The sequence below is a fragment of the Nicotiana attenuata genome, unplaced genomic scaffold, assembly GCF_001879085.1.
Source record: "Nicotiana attenuata strain UT unplaced genomic scaffold, NIATTr2, whole genome shotgun sequence".
In the NCBI taxonomy this organism is placed as follows: Eukaryota; Viridiplantae; Streptophyta; class Magnoliopsida; order Solanales; family Solanaceae; genus Nicotiana; species Nicotiana attenuata.
In genome coordinates this window covers 49,533-74,496 of record NW_017670673.1, presented here as the reverse complement: position 1 = coordinate 74,496, position 24,964 = coordinate 49,533, and the positions used below count along the sequence as shown (strand labels likewise).

Genomic DNA, 24,964 nt, shown 5'->3' with positions numbered 1-24,964 from the left:
TCTGCCAACACTTTAATCGTCTGCATTTTTCGTAGGCCACCACAACATTGCATCCCCTTTGAAATAACGCACCGCCATGGTCTGTTTGTCCTTCTCCGAGACGTAAGCAGTAGAGAAGTAATGCTCCAAGTCCCATAAGAATTTTTCTAGTTCCTTGGCGCCTCTCACGCCATCAAATGCCTTTGGTTGTGGAATCTTAATTTTGGTATGTTCTTCACCTCCTTGGGGCACATTTGCAATAGCTCGTCGGAGGATCTGAATTTCCGTTTTAGGATTCTCGTTCTCCTTCTGTAATTTTTCCAACTGCTCTGCAGCAGTTTCCTGGAAAGCCTGTAATTCCACCAGTTGGGTATCAACACTGTCACGAACGTGTTGAATTTTTGTATTGACGCTATGGATATGCTTTAGAATATCCACTATATCTATTGCGTGATCAGTTATTCCCACCAGTGCCTCCAACTTCTGAAGCCTTTCACGAAGTTCTGGATTTCCAGCCATGATAATTTCAAGATCTTGCCGATTTTTCTTTGATACCAGTTGTTACAGGGTCAATTTTTTTTTCGTTTTGACATTGCATGACAGTCACACAATAATGACTCAGCCCTCTTATTTTCCCCCTCATGTTTTTGGATTAACACTTAGATTATGACAACATATAGAAATCAGACAAGGCACACAACTTACAGGAATTTCCTCCCAACTTTGTATTAACTCATGCTACAAAGAAGCACATAAACACAGTCTTATAAAAAGGAGTCAAGGGCAGCCAACATTCCGCCTTGACAATCTGCCTAGACTAAAAATATATAAGCAAACGTTTTTGGCTCTTAGCCTTATCCTATCTAGTAGTTGACATCCCCAACTGCAAATGATTTCAAATTTCAAAATTTAAACAAGACAACTCCCACAGCCCCACATAGCCACTATGCTAAAAAACATGAAACTACCCCAACTGGCCAACTACCTTGCATGTGCGTGGCACATAGGCACAACCTTTGAATTTTGGCACCAAAGGCCAACTCTGTCATGTTTTTTTGCCAAGCCTTTATGCAGCATGCGTTGCGCGCATGTCTGTCACTGCCGCTCGCCCAGCTCGCCCATGACACTGCCTTTCCCGCGCCCATCTGCCTTGCCACGCCCTGCCTTAGCTAGCCTTAATTTTTCCAGCCTTTGCTATGCTTCTTGATGTGATTCTTCGAGTTAAGAAAGAACCAACCGACCAGGATCAAGATCTTGAAACGAAAACGTGGTTTGTGAGTCGATTCAAGAAACAACGTATCTCAAGTTTTAGGACTCGAGATCTAATGATTCAAAAACGAGGTGAAAGATGACGATCTGAACTATAAGAAAGACTATTTACTCGTTCAAAACAAGTAAATAACGATGCTGCACCAGGTTAATGATAGTTATGATTCTATGATATCAAAAGAACGAATTTAGATCAAGAAACATGTTTTTGAAAGATCAAGAACTGAACAAGTTCCTAAAGTCACCACTTGGGATCGATTAACGTGATAAAGAAACACCACACGCAATTGAAAACAAGATAAAGACTATCACCACCTTGCTTGGAACCAAAAACAAGGATAAAGAAGACAAAATAGAGAAAAATACTCTATTGTAAAACTAGGCAAACCTCAAAAACGTGAATTCCTCTTCTATAAGGCATGAGAACCCTTTATATAGGCCTAGGGTCTCTTCTTCGATGACTACAATTCCTATTCTAAGAAGGAAATAAAATTATTAATGACAAGGAAAGTAAAACCCATATTCTACAAGGAAAAGAAACTAGAATCCTACTAAAAAAGGAAAATCCTTATTCTAAAAGGAATAAAATAAATATTATTTTAAGAAGGAAAGAATCTTGGCTTCTTGAAATCAATCTTGAGCTTCTTGAAAATAAGTCCATATGTTTGGACTTGAGCTCTAAAACATGATCTTGGCCAAAATTATGAAATTTAACATAGATTCTTCTTTTACATCACTTCTGCTGCCCGTTGTCTTTGCCTTGCCATGGCCACGCCAATGCCATGGACTTGTCATGCCTTGGCACCTTAGACACATGTCGTCGTGCCACAATTCAGGCCCATCGACACCTACCCATGACGGACAGCCTTGTCAACATGATGCCACAATCATCATAGGGTCGTCATGCCTAGGTCCATCATGTAAATCCCTCGTCACGCCCGTGCCATGTTCGATCAATCAAGTAGAGGGGCTGACAGTAGCCATATATTTACCTGCTTGAATATTGATGGAATAATTTGAGGTCTCGTTAACATTACAAGGCCTAATGTTTACACAAGAGGTCTAAACTATATATATAACATCCTCTATCAATTGAGATGAAAGGAAATTAGTTCTACATATAGAAACCGTATACCACAATAAGATAGCTCACCTGAAGAAAAGGTCTCAAGACAGGATCCCCTAGTTTCTGCAAGTAGATGACAACAGTATATAGGTGTTGGTACATGCAACGAGTTAACAACTTTCCTTTCCTTTTTTGGTACATCTTTTTTTATCATTTTGGGGGGGGGGGGGTAGGGGGGGTAAGGGGGGATGGGAAAAAGAAAAAGGAAAAAGAAGAGAATGATGCTATGCTATTGATAGGGTGTTCTCCTCCATTTTAACCGTAGAAGATAAGAAGCTCACTAAGTAAGTTGATTCTTATTAACTAGTCAAAGAAAACAATATTGACATGTGATTTTTAAACCACCTACTTTTGATCAAAGGACGCTAATATTCATAACATTGAACTAAATACACTTACCTCTCTATAACAGCATCCCTATATAACAGCCATTCATTATAAAAGTCAATTTTTTCTTAGAATCGATTTTTTAAATTGTATTTTACCTCTCTATAACAGCTTTTTACTTATAACAGCAACAACCATATTTATAGTAGAACACTCTTTGTAAAATTATCCCTCTATAAGATATATATACAATCTGTAAGATTACTAATAACAATTTTAAGAATGTGCACACAATCTTTTTCATTGAACAAAGTTTTTATTTTGCATAAGACACACGATTTGAAGATCCGCACATGATATATTTTTCATTGGATACTTTTTTGCTGAAATTTAGACACGAATCTTCGTCAATTCAAGCTTTATATCGGTAACAAAGAATGGAATTTATGAAACAACTACAATTATAAAGTTCTTCCATCAATCTTAAAAGAAATTATTTTTCAAGTAGCTTTAAAAAGTGTGCCTTAGAGTTTAAATCTTTGTACGTTTAATTAATAAGTTTATTAAAGGTGCATTAGCTCTCTCCAATATATATATAGTGAAATATGCATATCTTATGTGATTTTAAATTTGAACAATTTTCTTATCTTTTATATATAATATTAAAAAGAATAATTGATTTTTGGATAAAGTTTAACTATAACAACCAAAAAATACATAATCGTCAAATGTTGTTATAGGTGTATAACAGCCCTTCGCTATAAAAGCCAAAAGATCTCGTATTGTTATAGAGAAGTTTGACTGTATATAATTTTTTTGAGAATAGGAAAATGAAAAAGAACATTAATTTACGACACTTGCAACTTTTTTAATAAGTGACCTAATCTTACACTAAATCAACTTATTTATTAAATTGATCTTACATAAAAGACAATCTATTACACTGATCATATTTTTTCGTATGACACTAAATTATATTACATACAGGAAATGGTTACATTACATAAGTTTCATTCATAGAAACTAAACTTAATTAACTCACAACAACAAAGGTGATGATAAAAAAAAAAAAATCTTAAACAAAATATCACATGTGCACTTCTTTACATTGCAGCTTTAGTAGCTTTAACATCTTCAGCAGCATTCCCTTGTTCAGAAATACTAATCACCTTAGGCTGCTTCTTCTCCTCCTCAGCCAATTTTGGAACAGTAATTTTCAACACCCCATTCTCCAAATGAGCTTTAATGTGTTCCAAATCAGCATTTTTAGGAAGCCTAAATTGTCTCCAGAACTTTCCAGAAGTTCTCTCAGCTCTGTGCCATTTTTCACCTTCAACTTCCTCCTCTGTTTTCCTTTCCCCACTAATTCTCAACACTCTGTTTTCTTCAACCTCTATTTTAATGTCCTCCTTTTTCATCCCCGGAATGTCAAGAGAAATTATATGTTCTTTTGCTGTTTCTTTCCAATCTGAACGAGCTAAAGCGATTGTTTGATCAATTCCCTTAGGAATTGTAAGTGGGGTTTGTTCAAGAATTTTAAAAGGGTCATCTTGTGGGAACATTAAGTCCCAGATTGGACGTGTGTATGGCATTAAAGCTTCGGTTTGTGATGGAAGAAGAGTTGTCATCAGTGTTAAAACAAGAAAAGCCATAACACCAACTTTTGCTATTTCCATTTCTTGATAATAATACTGTAACGTGAAAGGTTGCTATAGGGGAAGTACAATATGGACTAGTTTGAGAATGTGTTATTTTGAGGGATAATTGTCGTCTTGCTGGTTAGAAGAATTGCAGACTAGTTTGGAGTTTATATAGATGTTGAAACAGAGGGAATGGTGTTTCAGGAGAAATCTGGTAAATGGTCTACAAGTTTCTGGAGAAGGAATTTGTATGGAGAGTTGTTAATTCAGTGGTGTACATATATACATTATTCCGGAATGTTCAAGAGGTTGGGAGAAGCAAGAAAAGAAATTGTATTCACCTCACCAATAATCATGTGCCACGTGTATAAATTTGCCTACTGACTCCACGTCTATCGATTATTAATGCACTCTTAAATTTAAGTTTTATCCCTTGGAGTAGTAATCACCTGACTAACATGCCATGTTTGAGTATTGCCTCATCCGTTCATGTCGAATTACTTTAGGGCCTTTTAAATTTAAAATCATAATTTGAATATTAACTACAGGTAAAACTTATTACTAGGTATTGAAAAAGTTAAATAAATTTATTAATATTATTCATAGGCTACATGATTTTAGTCTATTAAACCCCATTTCCTTAACCAACATCTTCCCAATTAACAGACTTTACCGTCTCCTATCAAAAGTCTATACTAAATGATCAAGATTACTAATTTGTTGAAGCAGCTTAAATTACTACCCAGATCTCAATAGTGGGGTCTGGGGATGATAGAGTGTACGCAGACCTTACACCTATTCTGGAGGGATAAATAACCTGTTTTCGGGAGACCCTCGGCTCAGAAGACACTATATCCATAACAACAGAAATCAGAAAAATAATATTAGCATCATAAGAGACATCAAATAAATGAAAATGCAATAATAATAATAAAAAAATTAAAAAAAGTGTGAAACTCAACAAACACCTAGCATTCCTAGACAAAAAAAAACTAACGAATAGCTGGCACAATGAGGAAAAATGCTCGACTATCCCCTAATACTCGACCTCTAAACCCTCCTATCAAGGGCCATGTCTTGAGAAATCTGAAATTATGCCATGTCGCCTGATCACCTCGCCCTAATACTTCTTAGGCCGCCCTACCTGTGAGAGCCAACCGCTCACACCTCCTTACCGGGGCATCTAGGCTCCTCCTCCGCATGTACCCGAATCATCTAACCCTCGCTTCCCGCACCTTGTCATCCAAGGGAGCCACGCCCACCCTCTCCCGAATATCTTCATTCCTAATCTTATCCAATTTAGTGTGCCCTTTTTTCTGCTACTGCCTTTATTCCATCATTAAGTAAAATTTAAATTTTCGTCGCCCTTGGAATTTTCAAATACGTAGCAATTAGCAGTAGTTTGGATAAACGTGCGTCTTAACAATTTCACAACGCTGTATCAAGCCCTGTCGGATATTTATGTCTTCAGTCCTTAGACCAGTTAAACTTATTCTTCATTGTTTGAAGAAATAGTAGTTTGTCTTTTTTTTATCTTTTCGTTTTTTCTATTGTAGGATAATTTGGTTGGTATCAAGGTTGTGTCACATTAATGTATGGTCTTTAGATTTGGTCTCGGTGTAGTTTACTGAACAAGGTGTCAATGATAGGATCTGAACCTGAGATTTCTAGGTTGTCACTCTTATACCTCAACCATTCAGTTGGGAACTAAAGGCCAAACTTCGCTAATCAATTATATCTGAAATTAATGAGGCATTACTAAAGGTTTAAGAATTAATACTTCGAAAAATATAAAAGCAAACCTAATGGCAGAATAGCCTAAATGGCACTTATACTTGTGCCACTTTGTCATCCCGGTCCCCAAACTTGATTAAGTTTCATCTAGACACCTCTACTCGTTCAAAAGTAATATTATAAACCCCTCTGACCATTGACCAAGTCTATGTGGCAACTTAATCGTTGAACTGGACAAAATCGTGTATTTCACGCATATAAGGAGCGTGAACGTAAAAAATTTATGATTAAAATAAGGAAAAAAGAAAAGAAATTTAAAAAATCAAATTAGAAAGAAAAAAAGGCCAAATAGGTGATTTTTCACATTCTACCTTACGTTCTGTCGCCCACCAAGGACCCCCCCTCTCTATCTCCCTCCCTTCTTCACTTTGCTCCTCTTCCCCATTTTAACCCAAAACCCACAGCAACGGTACCCTTCCCACCATATCTCCATCCAAAATGAAGAAACTCATTGACCAAGTCTATGTGGCAACTTAATCGTTGAACTGGACAAAATCGTGTATTTCACGCATATAAGGAGCGTGAACGTAAAAAATTTATGATTAAAATAAGGAAAAAAGAAAAAAAAAATTTTAAAAAATCAAATTAGAAAAGAAAGAAAAGGCCAAATAGGTGATTTTTCACATTCTCCTTACGTTCTGTCGCCCACCAAGGACCCCTCCCCCCTCTCTATCTCCCTCCCTTCTTCACTTTGCTCCTCTTCCCCCATTTTAACCCAAAACCCACAGCAACGGTACCCTTCCCACCATATCTTCATCCAAAATGAAGAAACTCATTCAACGTTTATCGCGCGTGGTTGATTCCTCCTCTAACTACTCCTTGCTCCATTCCGAATCTCGATCGGCGTCTCGTCCACGTTGACTCCAATCGTTCCGAACCGGAAAGCTCAGATCCGGCGCCGGAGTTCCTGAAGGACACCTCTCGGTTTACGTCGGCGATGAGATGGAAAGGTTTATCGTTAGTGCTGAGCTTCTTAACCATCCGATCTTCGTCGAGCTGCTTAATAAATCTGCTCAGGAATACGGTTACGAGCAAAGAGGTGTTCTTCGGATCCCCTGCCATGTTCTCATCTTTGAACGAGTACTTGAGGAAGATGGATAAAAATGGCGAGGGAGGAGGACGATGTAGTAAATGGTGGAATAAAAGAAAAGGAAATGAACAATTTCAAAATAATGTGAAAAATAAATTAATAATGATATGTAACAAAAAAATTGACATGGCCACTGATGTGTCATCCATGTCAGAGATTTGAAGAACACGCGAGGTGAGAGGGGTTTAAAATATTGGCTTTGAACAACTATAAGTGTCTGGATGAATCTTCTTTGAGTATAGGGACCGGGATGACAAACGCTAACAACTACAAGTGCCTACGAGGCTATTCTGCCCAAACCTAATTAAACAAAGTGGGCAAACAAAATGATGGTATTTATTATAATAATAAAGGTAATGTCAGAACTGAATCATTGGCTACCGTAGCTAGTTATAGGACTTATAGCATATGCATTTCATACTATACAACTTCTAATACTTTGCTTGGGAATTATGGAAGACTATTTGTAGTAAGAGTTTCTTTACTAGGATCTGATCTTTTAGCTGTCTCAGGAGATCCAGCGGGACTCAGTTTGTAGTCTAAACCAGCTCCATATTGCCAAGCTTCAAGTCGGCGCCTCCATTCGTATCTCACCTTGGCTGGAAATGATCCGATCAACGGCCTAACATATAATAATAATAATTGTTAGTGACTACGATATCTAGTGACAATGCAAACATCAAGCAAGATGGGAACTATGTGTTACAAAAGCTCATTACCTAATTGCAGAGTCGACGAAGGTAGAGAGAAATGTATAGTATCCCAACATGAGAAAATGTCCAGACCAGTCAACAAGCACAGGAATTCCAACCTGAAAAATCATCTGGAGTTTAGTCTTCCTCACTAAGATGCAGCACAGCGTTTACACATTTAGATATATCAGAATAGTACAAATGCCAGAGTGCAATGACTCGTACTGATCTATTTGGATGACAGAACTCTGTGTCTTCAATGAAGTTGTGACATTCAAAGGCAGTAACCAGAAGGAAAACTTGCAGCTTGTTAAGTTTTATAGAGTTTTAGTGAAACTTAAACAGTCTTCCTCAGCTCTCTCAAAATTGCAACTGCTTCTCAATTAAGCACAGGATCTATTCACACCGTATGGAACTCTTTAAAGTCTATCACTGTTAGGACAGTGAGCTAAATTTTGCCTTTAAAAGTAGTTGGATAATCTTCTTTGTGCAGACACATTTAGACCAATGGACTAATGGAAACATAGTTTAAATAGTGCCCTCAAAAATGGCTATTTGTGCAAATGCCCCTTAGATATTCCTATCTTGAAGGATATGTTATTTACAATAGAAGAAATGGAGCAAGGTGCGGGATGCAGAAATGAGCAACAAAAAAAAGGTAGCCAAATATTTACCTGCTTGAATATTGATGGAATAATCTGAGGTCTTGTTAACATTACAAGGCCTAATGTTTTCACAAGAGGCCCAAACTGTATAACATCCTATATCAATTGAGATGAAAGGAAATTAGTTCTAGATATAGAAACCGTATACCACAATAAGATAGCTCACCTGAAGAAAAGGTCTCAAGACAGGATCCCCTAGTTTCTGCAAGTAGATGACAAAACGGTAAGTGTAAAGAAAAAAATCCTATACTGAAAATGTCAAAGCATTGAACACATTATCGAGTGAAGATGGCGTACCTGCATACTCATGAAATTGGCAAAAAGAAGTTCATTGATGAAATCAGGTGGAACATTGGACTGTTTCTTTGCTGACATTGCCCTTTGAAATAACCAGGAAGAACTCAAGTTCGGCTGCAGAACATAATACATAAGTATGGTGATATCTCAAGTTCGGCTGCAGAACTTAATACATAAGTATGGTGATAGTACAGTTATTTAAGTGTTTGTGCATCAGCTGAAAACTCACCATGTAAGTATTCAACATGGACAAGCTTCTCGAGTCTAGAAAATTGCCTTCAAGTGCTTCATATATACCTTGTATCCCAAAGGAAAGAACCAAAAATAATCAGTGCACAAGCTCATTTGCGGGTCAAAAGTTAAGGAGAGGATGGTCAGATAACAGCTAAAGCATGTAATGATCAAAATTAAGCAGCACAAGAAATCTGCAATCTTAATTTTCTTTCAGCTAGTGCCTAAAATGCCAAGTACATTTTCAAGATTTATTAGAAGGCTGGTAGTTCATTAGGATGGGTCATTGATAACGGGACACAGCAACATTGATAGTAATTGATTAGCTGTAGTGCATTTGGAAACATTCTGGCAATGCCAGTTAAAAAGCAGTTGACAAGTACCAGTATTATCTCTCCCCTCGTATTTTAGCTAATGATTTTCCATTTCCTCGGAAACCTTCTTTTTGCTGCAACTAGTGTTTAATCGATAGTTTTATTGCATTCTCCATCCCTCTATCATGGATGAAAACGAAAAAACAAGGAAATCAAATAAAGCATAGAGAAAAACAATTTCAGAAAAAGAAACGTGCAGTCCTAAGATCTATAAACCTCAAAGTACAAACCTAACACATTTTGAATTAAACTGGTCAAATATGTAGAAGAGGAAAGCTGGTTGACATATGCGATATTAGTCTTTTCTTCTCGAAAGAAGGTTTCATATATTAGCAAGATGTTATACATTGAGGTAAGATAAGATAAAATTTTACCAGTAGTCAATCTCCCCAAGTGCCTAGTCAAACTCCCAAAACCACCAAAAGAAACTGGTGACTGTATGCCGCTAGCATCCCCAAACTGTAAAGATTCAAACTCATGTATTCTGTTGATATGTAATTGCAATGTATCATGGCTTTAAAGGGTTTGATGAAACACCTGTAGAATACGATCAAAAGCGGCTGGCAACGGACTGGCATCAAAATGAAAGGGAACAGAATTATCAGAATAGTAAGAAAGTAAGGCGACCAAGAAATTTTTTATAATAACTCCTGACTTATAAATATACCAAAAGTCATGTATCAAAATGCAAGGAGTTGTATATTTTTAAGCAGTGAGGAAATGGATGCAACTCTCATTTTGTTGCAAAGAAAGGATGCTACAGTTCAATTATCGGTGGAAAAACAAATTAAGTTAGGTGGCAAGTGAAACAACAGCAGCATCTTATGGATATAAATCATGTCCTAAGCACAGAACTTAAAGTTGATGGTTACCTGTCTCTATACGTTGGGAAAATGCCATATATTATCCTCAAGATTTCCAGATCATCGAAAGACACGCCCTACAAGTTCAAAAATGGAAGAAATTAGCAGTTGAATAGATCACTAAGGAGAAATAGCAAGTTTATACAACAAGATAGCAGTTACTGTCAAAATCCAAAGCACTGAACCTACACAGCTAATCCAAACAACAAAAGCAATAACATGAGTCCCTTGGTTGATATTTTTAACCGACATCAGATCTTTCAGGGGTTAATTTTCTTCTAAAGAAGATCGATTGCAAGGAATATCAACAAGCTAAATCTTCCAGAGTAAGGAAAAGAGAAAAGCAGAAGTATGCCAGACATAAGCCTCAAATAGCATACTCCAAGGGTTACCTGGTACTTTGGCATCAAATCCCAGTAATCTTCTAGTAACTCTTCCAGCTGTGGAGATCCGGGTTGAGGATCAACGTAAGTGAACATATAAGTGGTTCGGTCCATGGGACCCGAGCCGGCAGGAAATGCCTGAAGATCATGGGAACATTGTTATTTGCTAAGCACAAAAATTTTCCAAATTATCATGTGCAAGATATTTTAAAGCATCCTAGCGATTCACATTGCATGGTTTCCAAGTACTTTGAATCATTTTACCTCCCAGAAATATTGGACTACTGACTGGCTTGTTTCTTTAATGGAAGCACTGCTAAATATGACATCACTTGTACAGTTCTCCTTAAAACCACGGCAGCAAGTACCAACCACAAGGCACATACCATCTGGTTTCCTTCCACATCTAATCTAAAGCAATTTTCAATCATAAGAGCCAGTTCAAGACATTAGAAAATGAACTAACAAAAGAATCTAAAGGGGAAGTTAATGAGATATAGAAGACTTTTGTCAAAAGCGCCAGAATAAGGATTATGAGGTCCAAGTAATCCTTGAATGCGTGATATTTTTGGGAAATTAAGTTGGAATAATAGGAGAGCTGTCTTCATTTACCATCTTCCAATCCAAACATATCATTGGGATGCAACATAACCGGCCCTTAACTGTGACTTACCTCTCCAGGACCTTTCACGTGATACCAGAATCATTTCTTCACCGAAAGAAACATTTATAGTTGTATGCTTTAAGAAAAGGATTCTGCACCTGCTTTACAATAGGAGAAAAATTTCCCATTGCATCAATGATGAGACGCGAGAATAAAGTCTTTCCCTCCTTTAGTTCCAAGACCTGCAAGAAGAAAAGTAAGAACAATATCTGGATGAACTTTACTCATCTAGTATGAATTCAATAGTAGCAGAAAGATAACTGACAGCAGTTGAAAACATTATTTTGACATTAATTTGAAACCCTTTGACTGAAAGAAACCCAAATATCATACTATACCTCAGCTCATCTTCATAACTCTTTGTGACTTAAATACTACCTCCAAATTTTTCTCTCCAAAAGAATTCTAGAATCTTGTGTTTTTTATGTTTGAAAAATTATGTACTTGTGTCTAGGATTTTGGTCTTTTTATCTCAGCCTCTTCATTCTTGCAATTGGTAGGTTGGCCAAATCAAACACAAGTCATTTGAAGTTAAGCACAAATTTAATTAAGGCAAAACCCAATGCCCAAATTAAAAATCAAATAACAATATACATTGCTTTTTTTGCCTAACCTCGGATGCTACTAAGTAATAGTAAAGTGCACCCTTTAATAGCCACATCTATGAGTAAGTAAGCATACTGCGGAGTCCTCATACACGGATATGCTAGAGACACTGTAACCTTCAAATGTGACACCTCCAAGGGAATTGAAACGCTTTTTCATAATCTCCACAAGCTTTACTGGCCTACGAACAGATAAATATAAAAGAACATTATGATCTTGAGCTAGGTTTTTACAAAAGTTAAAGAAAGAAATTATAGGCGACTAAAAAATCATCTAAACTATAATAATAAAAACTTGTATGTTCAGATGCGGCATACGAAAAATAGAAGTATTTTACTTCATTGACAGTAAAGATAGCTGATTCCATCTTCCATAACATTGAGAGTATGAAAACAACAACAACAATAACTATTCCTCATTCCCAAGCTGTCGGTTATATAAATCCTCACTATCCATTTTGTTCCATTTGGATCCTATAATAGGAAGTGATGTGGGAACCCTAAACAAGCAGGACCTATTATGTTGTTAAAGTTGCTTATAGACTGCCTATATATCTTCAGAAAAGGCTATATCTGCAATTTTGCACCGTTTGAAGTTCAAAACATTATGCTAGTTAAACCTAGTTGGTTGCTTTCATCAGTATGATGCAATAAGATTCTTGTGTGTACGTCCTGCTCTTATGGCTTCCTAACTGGCAGTTTGTTCTGATCCTGCTTCTGTTCCAAGAAATTATACGGTTAATACATCTTTCAAGAAGATTGGATAGTTGGATATTGAAGGATGCGCCCGGGTAGGAGCAGTATAGCTGCATAACTCAATGTGTTTCCAAGAACTCTCTCAATATAACTATATCAGGATCTAGTCAAGAAGTTTTCAGAAAATCCTCCGTTTTGATTCTATCTGCAAAATGCATCTGTTTGTTTCAGGCTTTCGTTTTTGGCTTTATAATTTGGCAAATTTTACAAAACAATCAAGAAAGCTGATATGAAATTATCTCAGTTTCATATTAAAGCTTATGCGTGAGCATTTACATTTCACCCGATGCGTGAATTCTCATAGTGCTGAAGGATGAGTCTCGTGTATTAACTTAAACGCAAACAGAAAAAAGAACAGGGATTTGATGTTCTTATAGTAACAAAAACAATAAAACTTTACAGTTATAACTTTGGACGCATGCACATTCTGGAGAGGATAATGTATGCAAAACAGACTTACGAAACACCAAGATTGAGAATGTCCTGGACCCAAATATCTCCCTTCCCTTCAAATCCACATCTATTCTGCAAAGTGACACAGAAGCCAACAGAGAATAAGTAACAACGCCTAGAAAACAGTAGAGGACCCTTAGTAGGAAAAAATCCCAGAAGTCATTTCAAAATTATACACTTGACCAACAGTATAGTTAAGATGTTTAACTTTTCCCTCTTTTGCTCTATCTATCCTCACCCCAAAGTCCATTCGCCAAAGGAAAGAAAGATTTCGTTCTTTATAGGCCTTCCAAACAAAAATTACTAGGTGCACACTGGTCAAGGCAAAACCGTTATTAGCAGAATTAAGCTAATTTTATTCACAAATTGTTGAGGTTTTAAGCTAAATAGGCTTAAAAGAGGGTGAATGGGAAATGGAGGAAAAATGAAATTTTTAAGTGAAATTTTAAGTTTCCCCCTCGACAATGAGACATTGTCCCATATTGGAAGAGGAAAAGTTTTTTGATTGGTATATATACAATTGCTCTTCTTGTAGCTCTTAAAGAGTTAAGAAGAAGGCCAGCCTCGTGCCGTCGTCGTCGCTCGCTCGGATTTGGATTTGGTCAAACGATTGATTGATTAATTTTTTGGACCAAATTTATTTGTTGATAGCAAATATTAACAGAAATCCAACGGAATATTAATATTAAATCCAACGGAAATATTAAACGCTTTTTCCTTGTAACGAAAAATTAACCTCCCTCTTCAATTCCCGGTTTATTGTTGCGTAAATAGCCATTTATGTTATGGCCGTTTTACATAAACAGTCATTCTGAAGAGTTGCACCTCTTCAGTTTTGAACTCAACATTGGCTATAATACAAGTCCATTCTCTCAGATTTTCCATACAATTTTCTGAGTTTTCCTCCTTTCTTCTGCATTGTTTTAACATCAAAGAAATCAACAGTAAGTGTGATTTGCTACCGAACTTTGTGTTCGCTGAAATACTGAGATTTGAAGTGCCACTACACCAGTGTGTAATCCGTTCTATCCTGGGAGGAAATAATCCACAACCTTGGGTACTAGGAGGGGGTTAAATTCCTTAAGAAAACACTGTGAATTCAGTGGGCTCGGATTAACTTCTGTTTCGTTTATATTTCTGTTTATATATTATTTTATTTTCTCCAGAATTATTTTACAAATACAGTATACTAACACAAATATAACACTATGCTAGGGTAGAGAACATACAGGGTTGAAACTAGCAGCAGTAGCCTCTTCAATGTCATCTTCAGTTAAAATGCCAACTTCAACAAGTTCCAGTAGCTCTTTCCTAGATATGTTCCACTCTTGCTCCCTCTGTTCATAAAAATTCCAAAAAAGTCGAGCATTATTGGACTCCTAAGCAGATAACTAGTTCTAAATAGCATAACTGAATCCCACTAAGGCAATGAGTATAATGCAATACCCCTTTTAAAACATTCCTTTCCACAACTCCAACTTGAAGACCTTTGGAACTTAATGCTGTGGCAATGAAGATTCCCAAAGTACCTCCACAAACAATGACATCAAACATTTCCTCCAAATTTCCATTATGCTCAGAATCTTTGTATGATCCAGGGACAGAGGAAACCACCTTCTGGGGTTCTTCAACAACTACTACAAACAGGAAAATTAAGTACCACTATCCATTTCCTCCAATAGAATAAAGGTATGTTTTTTTGAAAGTACATTTATTTACCTGTTGAAGAAGAGCAAATTTTAGACCATAGCTGGTCCAATCTTTTTAATGCACTATATGAGTATGCACCACCAGCTCCACCAACTTCCCCACTTACTGCAATTCCCTCCATTATCCTCTGCAGCACCATTCAATCTTCATATTAATTCAGTATCATAAATGTACTATAAAACACATAATTGGCTGGGATTGACCAAAGAAAGTGTACCTGGGTTCTTGTAGGAGTGGCTTGTGCTTGAATAGAAACTTTTTTTCTATTCCCAAAAGGTCTAATTGCAGAAGGGTACTGAAAGACTCCATTTTTTATAGTTGGCTGAAGCTGCAGCTGAAGTGCCATTATGATTATTCAAGATTCAGAAAACAAAGAAAAGAATTGGTTTGTTTCCCTCAGGCCTCAGGTTATCATATTTGAGTAGTGAACCAACTCCAACTCCCCAAATAAGAGGGGAGTAATATGAGAACAAGCGTTAGACACGTTAGAATAGTAGTCCATGATTTTGTGAGTTGTAATTTTGACCATCCATTTCATGCTACCAGAAATCTCGTAGAATTTGTTCCTTAGTTGCACTTTTGGTCTTCTATTTTCAGTTATGTTTGGTTGGGTACCAAGAAAAAGGTCCTTCTTTTTTCTCTTCTTGCAAATTATTTTTTATTTGTTTACCTTTGTATTTACACATCCTTGGTTGTAGACTAATTGTTCTACCACTAATATAGATAGTCGAAAAGGCAAAAGCAGTCGGTATAAATAAAGATATCACCAAATATTAGAATCAGACGTGCAGATAATCTATTACGGCAATTTGAGATACAAATTTCTTATCGGTAGAAATACATGATTTAAATCATACGAAAGCATAGTGATGTTATTTGTTTTTATCTCTTCTTAAGGGTAACTAGTGGCGTTAGATTTAAATTAATTTTTTTATCTGTAATCTCTCCAATGGTGAGCCTCCTCCAATGAGCACTTTTCTACTTTGAAAAGAAATGGACAAAACAAATTGGGGTAGAGCATCTATAATTGTCGGATAAATCCAAAATGACATTTATATCATCCGAATGAAAACGTCGGGATTGAAATTGCAACTTATTAATTTTAAACTAACCGTACAATTTCTAATTATCAAGTTCGGCCGAAAATCCTTTTTATTCTTATACCTCTTCCCTACACCCCAATAAGGTTGGTAGAGGAACAAATGTAATTCCAACAAAGGAATTCAAATCAAACACCAAAAAGATTTTTGTATACGAATGCGTTAGAGAATGACCGAGTTGCAGCAAAACAGTTGTCAAAGGTGTTCTTCATCACAGGAAATGGAGCTTATATTTCACAACCTTGTGAAACACAGCAAAAAGAGAGAAAGGCATGCTAGACTATCTTGGCTAGAGTGTTTTTCATTTACCAACCATATCTCTAAACTTAACGATGCAAGTTAATGCACGCTCGAAATCACCATCTTCCAGGGCGATAGTGAAGCGACAGTAACCAGGAATTCCGGTCCACGAAGAGCTATTGATGCACAAACCAGTGGTCTTAAGCATGGCTTCTCTGATATTTGTGTCATCAAGTTTTCCTTCCCATGAAGATGAATCACTGCTGGTTTTAACCGTCTTCCCGAGATAGGTAGATGGCTTTGCCACCACTGAAATGCCAGAATGAGCCTCAAGCACGTCCCAGCCACAACTTTCAAGGGTCTGTTACACATAAACCGGGACATTTGTATGAGAGAACTATATTCAAGAATTACCAACTTGGAAGCCATTTGTAACAAATTCATATATGGAGGCTAAATACAATTTCAATTTTCTTCAAATGGTAAGAAAAAAGATATCATATAAATATTTGAAGTCAGTCACATGGTTTGGCCACAACAGCATATGAGCAATTTCTGAAACGCCTAATCCATAATGTAGAGAAAATGGTCTACACAGTGACTCCAATAAACTGCCTCTTAGTCAAGATGATTACTTAATGCAGCCATGAATGTAATCACAATGACAGATGACTAAAGTTCGAATGCTGGTGCAGAAATAACCAGAAGATGAAGTGATAATAAACATCTATAGATGTGAATTAACCTTTCGAGGAAAAAAATATACCTTTTTCAAGAGCTTATATCGACTAGCCAGAATATTTTCCTGCTGTGAGACTGCATTGGAAAGTTCTGCTGTTCGTTCTCTTTGATCCAACAGCTTCTTTACTTGGTATTTGATAGTGCTGTGAGGTTTGCTCAAACCTGGAAAACTGTGGAATGCATCAATTAAAGCTGGATGGTCTAGAAGCAGAAATCCAAAATTAATTCCAGCTGTAAGCATCTTCAGATACAATCCTCCAAGCAAAGTAACACAGAATGACTGGTTCTGAGATCTTAGTTTTGCTAGAGTGTCCTCCAAATTCCAGCCATCCCAGCCCTTGGAGTTGAACTCCACACCAGAAAATGAAGTATCAATTATGACCCTTGCCCCAAACTTTGCGCACACAGATAATATATTCTTTATCTCTTCGTTGAGGTAAAGCTGCCCAGTAGGGTTGACAGTTGGTCCAGAAATATAAATCCAAGGTTTGTTGACGGTCTTCAAAAAACTTTCAACTGTTTTCTGTGTCAATTTAAACCCTTCCTCTGGACTTGTAGGTATATATGCTATATTTGCTTTCACAAATTTAGCAGCAGACACATAACTACCATTTGAGCCAGCTGGGAAGCATAAAGTCCCACCTTCATGAATGCAACAAAGTACCAGTTTACTAAAAAGAGCTAGAGGGCAGTCAGCATATATAAATTCTGTCTTGCTGTTAGTTGGGAAACCATAACTACTCTCCATTAGCTGTCTAATGTTGCTTGTCACATCAATTTCTGACTCTGCAATGTTCTGCCTTACGAAACTCTCAAAAATGGCTGCCTTGACAGGAGTTGGTATAGGTAAAAAGCTTTGATCTACATCCATGTGAATCAGAGTATTGTCTGAATCAGTAACAGATAACTCTGCATGATTGAGTACTGAGGAGACAGAGCTAGGAAAGCCAATCATCTTGGATGCTTTCAACTTCTCGGCTTCCCTCTGGGAGAATGTATAGAAGGTAACTTTTAGTGCACGGTGCTCAAATTAAGCAGCTATTATAGGCAGAGTTAAAGAGACTTGTGCAACTAAAAAGTAGGAAAGTGCACACATCTCAAGATTTAGAATATCTTGTTGTTGGTACATTCCTTTTATTACTACTGATTATTCAATTATTAGCTTAATTAGTGTTAGGATTTGATGCCCCACCCAATAGATAGACCCAAGTCCTAGTAGCCCTGCCAATGGTGACTAAGCATAGATTCTACATCCTGAAACCATGTCAATTTTGGCGCTTGTTTTGATGGAATTTGGGGTTTTCAGTCATTATGAATGCAGTCCATTTGAAAAGCAAGAAATTTCCATATTCATAAGAATTTTCTCTCTAGAGAATTTAATATGGATAAAGACACGGAAAAAGAAAAGCCAAATTGCCAGCTTTATACGATCCAGAAAAATGAGTGTAATCTTGAGATACTCAAAGTTAAAAAGCAGGTCTTCTCTTCTTTTCTCTTTTCTTCACTTTCCTGATTTATTTACAGTTTCAGAAAATCCAGATTAGATCTTATACCAGTGATGAAAACCTTAAAGTGCTATAGTTACAACTAAACCTACATCCAATGGCGATAGCAGCATGAGGCAAAGGCTAATGAGCTTTTTCCATTAGGCAATCATAAAAGAGCCGAACTACTAACCTCAGCAGGTGGATGTCGATCAGCAAGCTGAAAAGCTAGGAGCTCGTGGAAAAGACAGCCATAATAATATTGGCTTATAAGAGCAGTATTTCCTTGTAGTAGTTCCATGGTTTTGGATAATGCTTTATAGATAGTTTTGTCTTCTGATATGACAAAAGCTACTTCCAGATCTGAATATACCTGAAAAAAGAAAGAGATTACGATTATGAAGCTAGCTAACTAAACCCGCCGAGTAACTTAGAAACCAATGATAAAACAGGACCTAAAAATCTTTTCGTAATGCTCTAGCAATAATTAATGGGAAATATAAACCTACCTGATTCTTCACTAAGCCACAAATAATTGCGGCATGTGAGGGAAGAGTAGTTCTAGCAAGGAATTTCAGGACCCCATTAGATTTGGGGAGGCTGGATAGCTCAAATTGGTCAGATATGTCTACAAACAGACGACATCCAATTTCCCTTGTGGTGTCAAGTAGGTACTCAAAAGAAGAACTAGTAACTGATTCAAATTGCGCCATCCCAGTAACCACGACTTGAGGCTTCAACTTCTTTATCAGTTCAACCATCGAATCAGATTGGCGTGGAGCTTCAATAACAGTGATGTTATCCTCTGAACTACTATCAGTTTGACTTTTCTGCATGAAAGCGAGATTTCAAAATTGTTAAAAATGATCAATAAACCTATAACAATGCTCATGAAAGATGAATCAACATATCCCTTCAAGTACTCACTGCGCGTACTATTAAAAGTTAAAACATTAGTAAACTTGGTATTCATAGAGAACTATGCATAAGTTCATCAGGCTAGTGAAATAACATGATCTTTTGGAAAAAATGGTAAGGATTATATTCAACGGAGATGGAGAGCAAGTACCTCAATCTTCAATGATGTCAGCCACTGCCTAGGCAGGTGTCGTGACAGTTGCTCATCAACAATTGCTAGATGTGGCAAGAATAACCGCAACAGATTCTCTATAGCCACAGCCCTTGAAGGAAAGACAACGACATTCTGGCATAAAATTGAGAAGCCCATGTTAGAACACATAATAAATGCAATTATACTTTTGCATAAACCAATCCTGAAAAGATGCTTCCACTTAAGCCCCCAGCCCAATTCTTAAAAACTGAAATCTTAAGATACTTTTTTAAAGATGTGTCTGTTGCATGACTTATCGGATAATCCTAGTTACATGGCTTGCAGCAACTAAGCAAATTATTAGTTGCATTACATTTTCCATAGACCTTACAGTTCCCCTTGATGCCTTTCCATGAAACTACAGCATTCAGTGCATAACTTGCATTTCACACCGAAACTTTGCACGGCTAACTCGTGTCGGTGAAAACATTGAGAAGGAAAACTCAAATAACTTGCTTTTCTAGATTACTTCAGAGAGAAATATGACAATTATCGACGTAGGTGATAAGCCTATGACTGTTTCAGTGGAAACTATATGCTAACATTCACACAACACACTCCATATCCACACATGGCGTTCTCTACAAGGCCATATCAGGCAGCAACCCTTCTTAAACTCCAATATTTTAGCAAAAGAATCTTGCATCAAGAAAAATAACAAAGTTAAACAATCTTACGTCGGCAGTAAGAGGAAAATGGTGGTATGTTTTCATAAAGCCAGCAATCAGATTGCGGAACCATCTACTTCCTGCTGGTGATTCATATGGGAAAACAGAGTTCTCCTTAAGCACGCTAGCAAGATAAGCTAGGAAAGGGATCTTTTCATCTGCTACTGCATCATCCTCAAATGACAAATCCAGAGAATTACTGATATCATGGAATCCATTTTTTATGAACTCAAATATCTTTCTGACCTGTCAATTCAGCAGAATCAGTTTAAGCCCATTTGCAATGCTCTGAATTGTATATCCTCAATTTCAATTACCAGATTTGAACATATGTAAGCCCTTTACAGTTACCTGATTTGGCTGACGAAGTTGACAGCTGTACACAGACAAAGCATGAGAGATACGACCACCAGCCTTGCCATAAGCCCATGCTGTTCGAGCACATATTGGCTGATCTCCAACAAGTCCCATGAAAAATTCAAACCGGTGCATGCTACTTTTTTCAATTTCAACTAGAGCTGATATATCAGTGTCAGCTGCCTGCATTAACCTACTGTTTAGAGGCATAGTCTGTTGTAACTGTTATCTCAATAAAAGAGAATTCACTCACCTGAAGAATTTTAGTTTGCCAGAGCTTGTTAACACGAAGACCACGGCGCTCAAATAACCGTTTGCAAACACCCTGCCCAGGACGGCCTCCCATGTTGAAGATCATAATGCCCAATGGCTTTATGACAGAAATACCTTCTTCAACTGCCCTTGCAATAAGCCCCAAGCCAAACTGATCTTCAACAAAGCCCTAGATATGATTTAAAAAAAAAAAAGATTTAATAAAAACAGTTTCAGCATGGAAAGGCGCAAGGGATTTTCTATCAATCAATGCCAACCTGAAGCGCACAATAATTGCTTAATGAATGCAGAAATTCTTCACTAGCATTTTCAGTAATCAACTTGGACATTGCATCTGGATTTGGATTAAGAATCTACATCCAAGAAAAATGCATAAAATCAGAATACGTGACCATACACTTCCATTAAATGACCAAAACATACTCCGAAACTCTAGCTTTCTGTTGAGATTAAAGAGGCACAATGGAAATTGTGTAGATAACCATAATATGGCATGCTAGTCGTAGCAATACCTGTGGTATGCATCCAACAATTCTTTCAAGTTCGATGTGATTATCTTTGCAGTAAGCTAGCAGATCAGACTCGTGAAACTCTACCCTATCTAGTAGTGTTTTCTTTTCATCATCGTATATTGGTTCGCCATTGTCATCCAGAGCATTCAGGTACAAATTTATCCACGAGATCTTTACTGCTCTTGGATTTATATCAAGCCCATATACCTGTAAAACAATATTAAAGTAAAAGATATTTGTAAGCAATACCCTAAACAAAAGCATCATTTCCTGTATCTCAAAATTGCAAGAGGAATTCTAAAATACGGTTATTGATAAGCACAACCTTTGATGGTAGCCATTTCTCGGCAATGGCAATGGATATCCATCCATTTCCACATCCCAGCTCGGCAACTGTCTTGTCCTGGAAGATAGAATCAGGGTGTCTATTTAGTCCCTCGTAAAAGGTGAAGGACCAATCCTCTGGGATAAAAATACTGGGGATGACAATCATTGTCAGTTTCTTTCGCTTCTGGAAACCTACAGAAAATAAACACAGGCGTATAAGAGAAGCAGTCTCTCAACAAAATTAATTTTTGTTTATCTTTTTCTAGGGCAATATCTCTGAATGGCATTAGAACAACTAAAGTAAAAACTATGAGAAAGTTACATAGGCTGTGGACCAGAAAGAAAGAGTGAACATGCACAGAGTTTGGAAGTTGGAATGAAAGGATCCAGAGTTCTATTCCATACTTGAGATACCCCTTCTGCTGAACGACTTTATGCTCAGTGTACACATTCTAAATACAAGCTTAACTTGCCGAATTTAAGTTTCCAAAAAGTCTAATGGAACACCTATAGAAGATGATCCTCCTAATATTCATCTCCTTGGTTTAAGAAAGGAACAGCTTGCTTCAACAAGGTTTACATTTAAGCCAATCCTTTCTTTTGCAGTAGAATATACAAAAAGGCATCATTGATAAATCAAGATCCACCTAACATGTCCCTTCACATTTCCTAGTGTACCTGATGGATGAAACCAGGAACTGTTAGTCCTCTCCCCCTTCTTCACATCCCTTTTGGCTCTCATATCTTAACTCTTATTCCTTAGATCAACAACAACAACCAATAACTATCCTCGTTCTCAAGCTAGTCGGATAATCCTCACTCCGTTTAAACACCTCTTATTCCTTAAATCAACAACAATAACAATAAATATCCTCGTTCCCAAGCTAGACGGGTTCGGCCGTTTGAACAACTCTTTTTCCTTAAAAACAAAATAAAAATTGCTGAACCTAAAACTCACCATCAGTAAACTTTTTTTACTTTTAAATACAAATCATTCATAGAAAATTACTCCATTATAATCTTAAACTGTAGTATTCCCTCCTTCCTAAAGAGCAACAGAATTTGGCGTACGAATAACAACTCATCTAATTTTCTGTGATTCAAGCATTGATTTCCTAATACGTATTTAAAATTTACATAAAATACAATAAATTTCAGAATTGTTTGAAAAAATTGTAATAAAAAGAAATAATGTAACGATACGCATAGTAATAGTACCAAACAATTTTGGACAAAGTAATAGCTAATGAACCTCATTTTGGACCAAATATAGAAGCGACAATTCTGACGAAGAATCTACAGATTTAAAACGGGAAAAACGACGAAATATTATGAGGAATAAAAAATTGATCCATCTGTTTTTTCACAACTGTACAATCCTCGTATCATCGCGTACGTACACATCCACGTATATTATTAAAAAAAATTATACAAGCAAATGTGAGAATCAAAAGTACATAAAAATTTGATCATTACAAAAGGGAGAAAAAGAGAGGACCTTCATATTGCTCAAGGACAATATCTTGAATTTGGAAATGGTAAGTTTGAAGGCATTGATCGGAGGCTTCTTTAGTAGCAAAACGTTTCTGAAGAAGAGCGAGGAAGATCCGAGCCTCTTTCCGGGTAACCGGATCCTCCAGTCGCTCAAGGAGCGATCGGAGCGTACTGTAAGCAGCATCGCCGGAGTGCTCGCACCGTTTCAGGAAGTCTTCGGTTGATGTACACAGTCCATTCACCGCCATTTCTGAAATATTGGACAAATGAGTTTCGCCTAGGCAGCACTGCGTGTGTTGGGGAATGTGAATAGTTGAATAGTGTGTGTCTCTCGAAGGTCTTGGGAGGAAGTTAGCTGAAACTTCCCGTATATATTGGAGTATTTTGTGTGACCAGTGGAATAAACCTTTTACCTTTACTAGTATTAGTAACCGCGCTATCAAAATTATGATTTGAGTTATTTAAATTATGTACAAATAACCTTAAATTAAATCTTTTATATATAAATTATAAATAATTATTTGATATTAATTAAGAAGCAGGACATGAAATCATTTTTCAAATCTCATAGTGGATAATTAGTTTTCTTTTCTATATATGTAATAAACCAACCCCTTGATTTTGACACTTGTATTACATTTTACGGTCAATATTAAAGAATACTATATATGTAACATTGTGATCTGTCTTGTTTGAACACATTAAATTATATTATTTTAACAAAATTCTTACTACCACTTTAATTTTCATCTCAAATTCAAATATTCTTATCCTTCTACATTTTTAGATATAATTTTTTTCTCTTTTTTGTTCCTTGGTTATAATTTTTGCATTATGTATTACTTAATATTGTTAAACTATAATGTGATCTTTTATTAATCTTGTTTATTACCCTTTTAGTAATCATCAATAAATGAAAAAAAAAAATTATTCTTGAAATTTAATATATTTTTACACTATTATCCACTTACTCGGATCTCTTTCATCATTTAAATCTATTAATAACATTTTTTACTACTATTTAATAATCTAATTTATTTATTTTTAATAAATTTAAAAAATATAAATATCCTCGCACCATCTCTATTTTCCTCTTTATACGTAGTTTTTTTTTACCTATACTTAAAATAAACAGAATTTCAATTTTCTATTCAATTAAAAATTCAAACTGAAGTATGATACTTTTCTTATATTTGATAGTTCTCTACCGGGAACATATATATCACATTTTATTTTAAAATATAACTTTGAATTAGTCTATATATAAGTTCTTTTATAATGTTTCAAATCTATTGAATTTTTTTATAATTATTTTTTGTATTACGTGCATTTATTTTGGAATCTATTGATACAAATTTGGCTTTTAAGAACTTTCTAATCTCAAATTCAAATAGTCTTTCCCTTTCATTTCTAATAGTAAATTTTTAATAATTTAACGTAATTTTGCTATTTTTTTTAATCTAATATATAGTCTTATTACGCTATATGACTTTTCATTAACTTGCAACTTTATTTAATATCATTATCAACTTTATTTTCTCTATTTATTATTTATTTTTGATATTATATTATTCAATTCCTAATATTATTACACTGTCATGTGAATTTTTATTAGCTTGTTTGAATTTAATATCTATTCTACCACACTCATTCTAATATAATATATATTAAAATTAAATAACTTTCTCATCTCAAATTCAAATAATTTTTATCATTCTATTTTCTAAATTGGACCGTAT

The 24,964-nt window shown here is 36.1% G+C and overlaps 3 protein-coding genes across 4 annotated transcripts; all 3 read right to left on the bottom strand.

The window, feature by feature from the left end:
• Positions 1 to 3,587: 3,587 nt before the first annotated feature.
• LOC109242134 (22.0 kDa class IV heat shock protein-like) lies at positions 3,588 to 4,647 on the bottom strand. Its single transcript, XM_019408967.1, has one exon. The coding sequence runs from the start codon at positions 4,375 to 4,377 to the stop codon at positions 3,805 to 3,807; it is 573 nt and encodes a 190-aa protein (XP_019264512.1). The 5' UTR covers positions 4,378 to 4,647; the 3' UTR covers positions 3,588 to 3,804.
• Positions 4,648 to 7,539: 2,892 nt separating this feature from the next.
• LOC109242133 lies at positions 7,540 to 15,412 on the bottom strand. Of its 2 annotated transcripts, none has more exons than XM_019408964.1 (18): positions 15,136 to 15,412; positions 14,928 to 15,045; positions 14,655 to 14,845; positions 14,438 to 14,545; positions 13,216 to 13,280; positions 12,076 to 12,181; positions 11,493 to 11,576; positions 10,995 to 11,141; positions 10,740 to 10,868; positions 10,357 to 10,424; positions 10,022 to 10,055; positions 9,859 to 9,943; positions 9,109 to 9,176; positions 8,880 to 8,993; positions 8,749 to 8,784; positions 8,592 to 8,678; positions 7,945 to 8,036; positions 7,540 to 7,847 (listed from the first exon to the last, which is right to left on the bottom strand). In XM_019408964.1, the coding sequence occupies exons 1-18, from the start codon at positions 15,262 to 15,264 to the stop codon at positions 7,676 to 7,678; spliced, it is 1,833 nt and encodes a 610-aa protein (XP_019264509.1). In that variant the 5' UTR covers positions 15,265 to 15,412; the 3' UTR covers positions 7,540 to 7,675. The 2 variants fall into 2 exon arrangements, with proteins under 2 accessions (XP_019264509.1, XP_019264510.1); XM_019408965.1 differs by having other exon boundaries at positions 14,655 to 14,842.
• Positions 15,413 to 15,995: 583 nt separating this feature from the next.
• Positions 15,996 to 23,587, bottom strand: LOC109242132 (methionine S-methyltransferase). Its single transcript, XM_019408963.1, has 12 exons — positions 23,230 to 23,587; positions 21,730 to 21,923; positions 21,405 to 21,611; positions 21,150 to 21,245; positions 20,873 to 21,061; positions 20,614 to 20,802; positions 20,272 to 20,508; positions 19,553 to 19,687; positions 18,993 to 19,313; positions 18,677 to 18,856; positions 17,025 to 17,984; positions 15,996 to 16,619 (listed from the first exon to the last, which is right to left on the bottom strand). The coding sequence occupies exons 1-12, from the start codon at positions 23,471 to 23,473 to the stop codon at positions 16,320 to 16,322; spliced, it is 3,252 nt and encodes a 1,083-aa protein (XP_019264508.1). The 5' UTR covers positions 23,474 to 23,587; the 3' UTR covers positions 15,996 to 16,319.
• Positions 23,588 to 24,964: the final 1,377 nt, after the last annotated feature.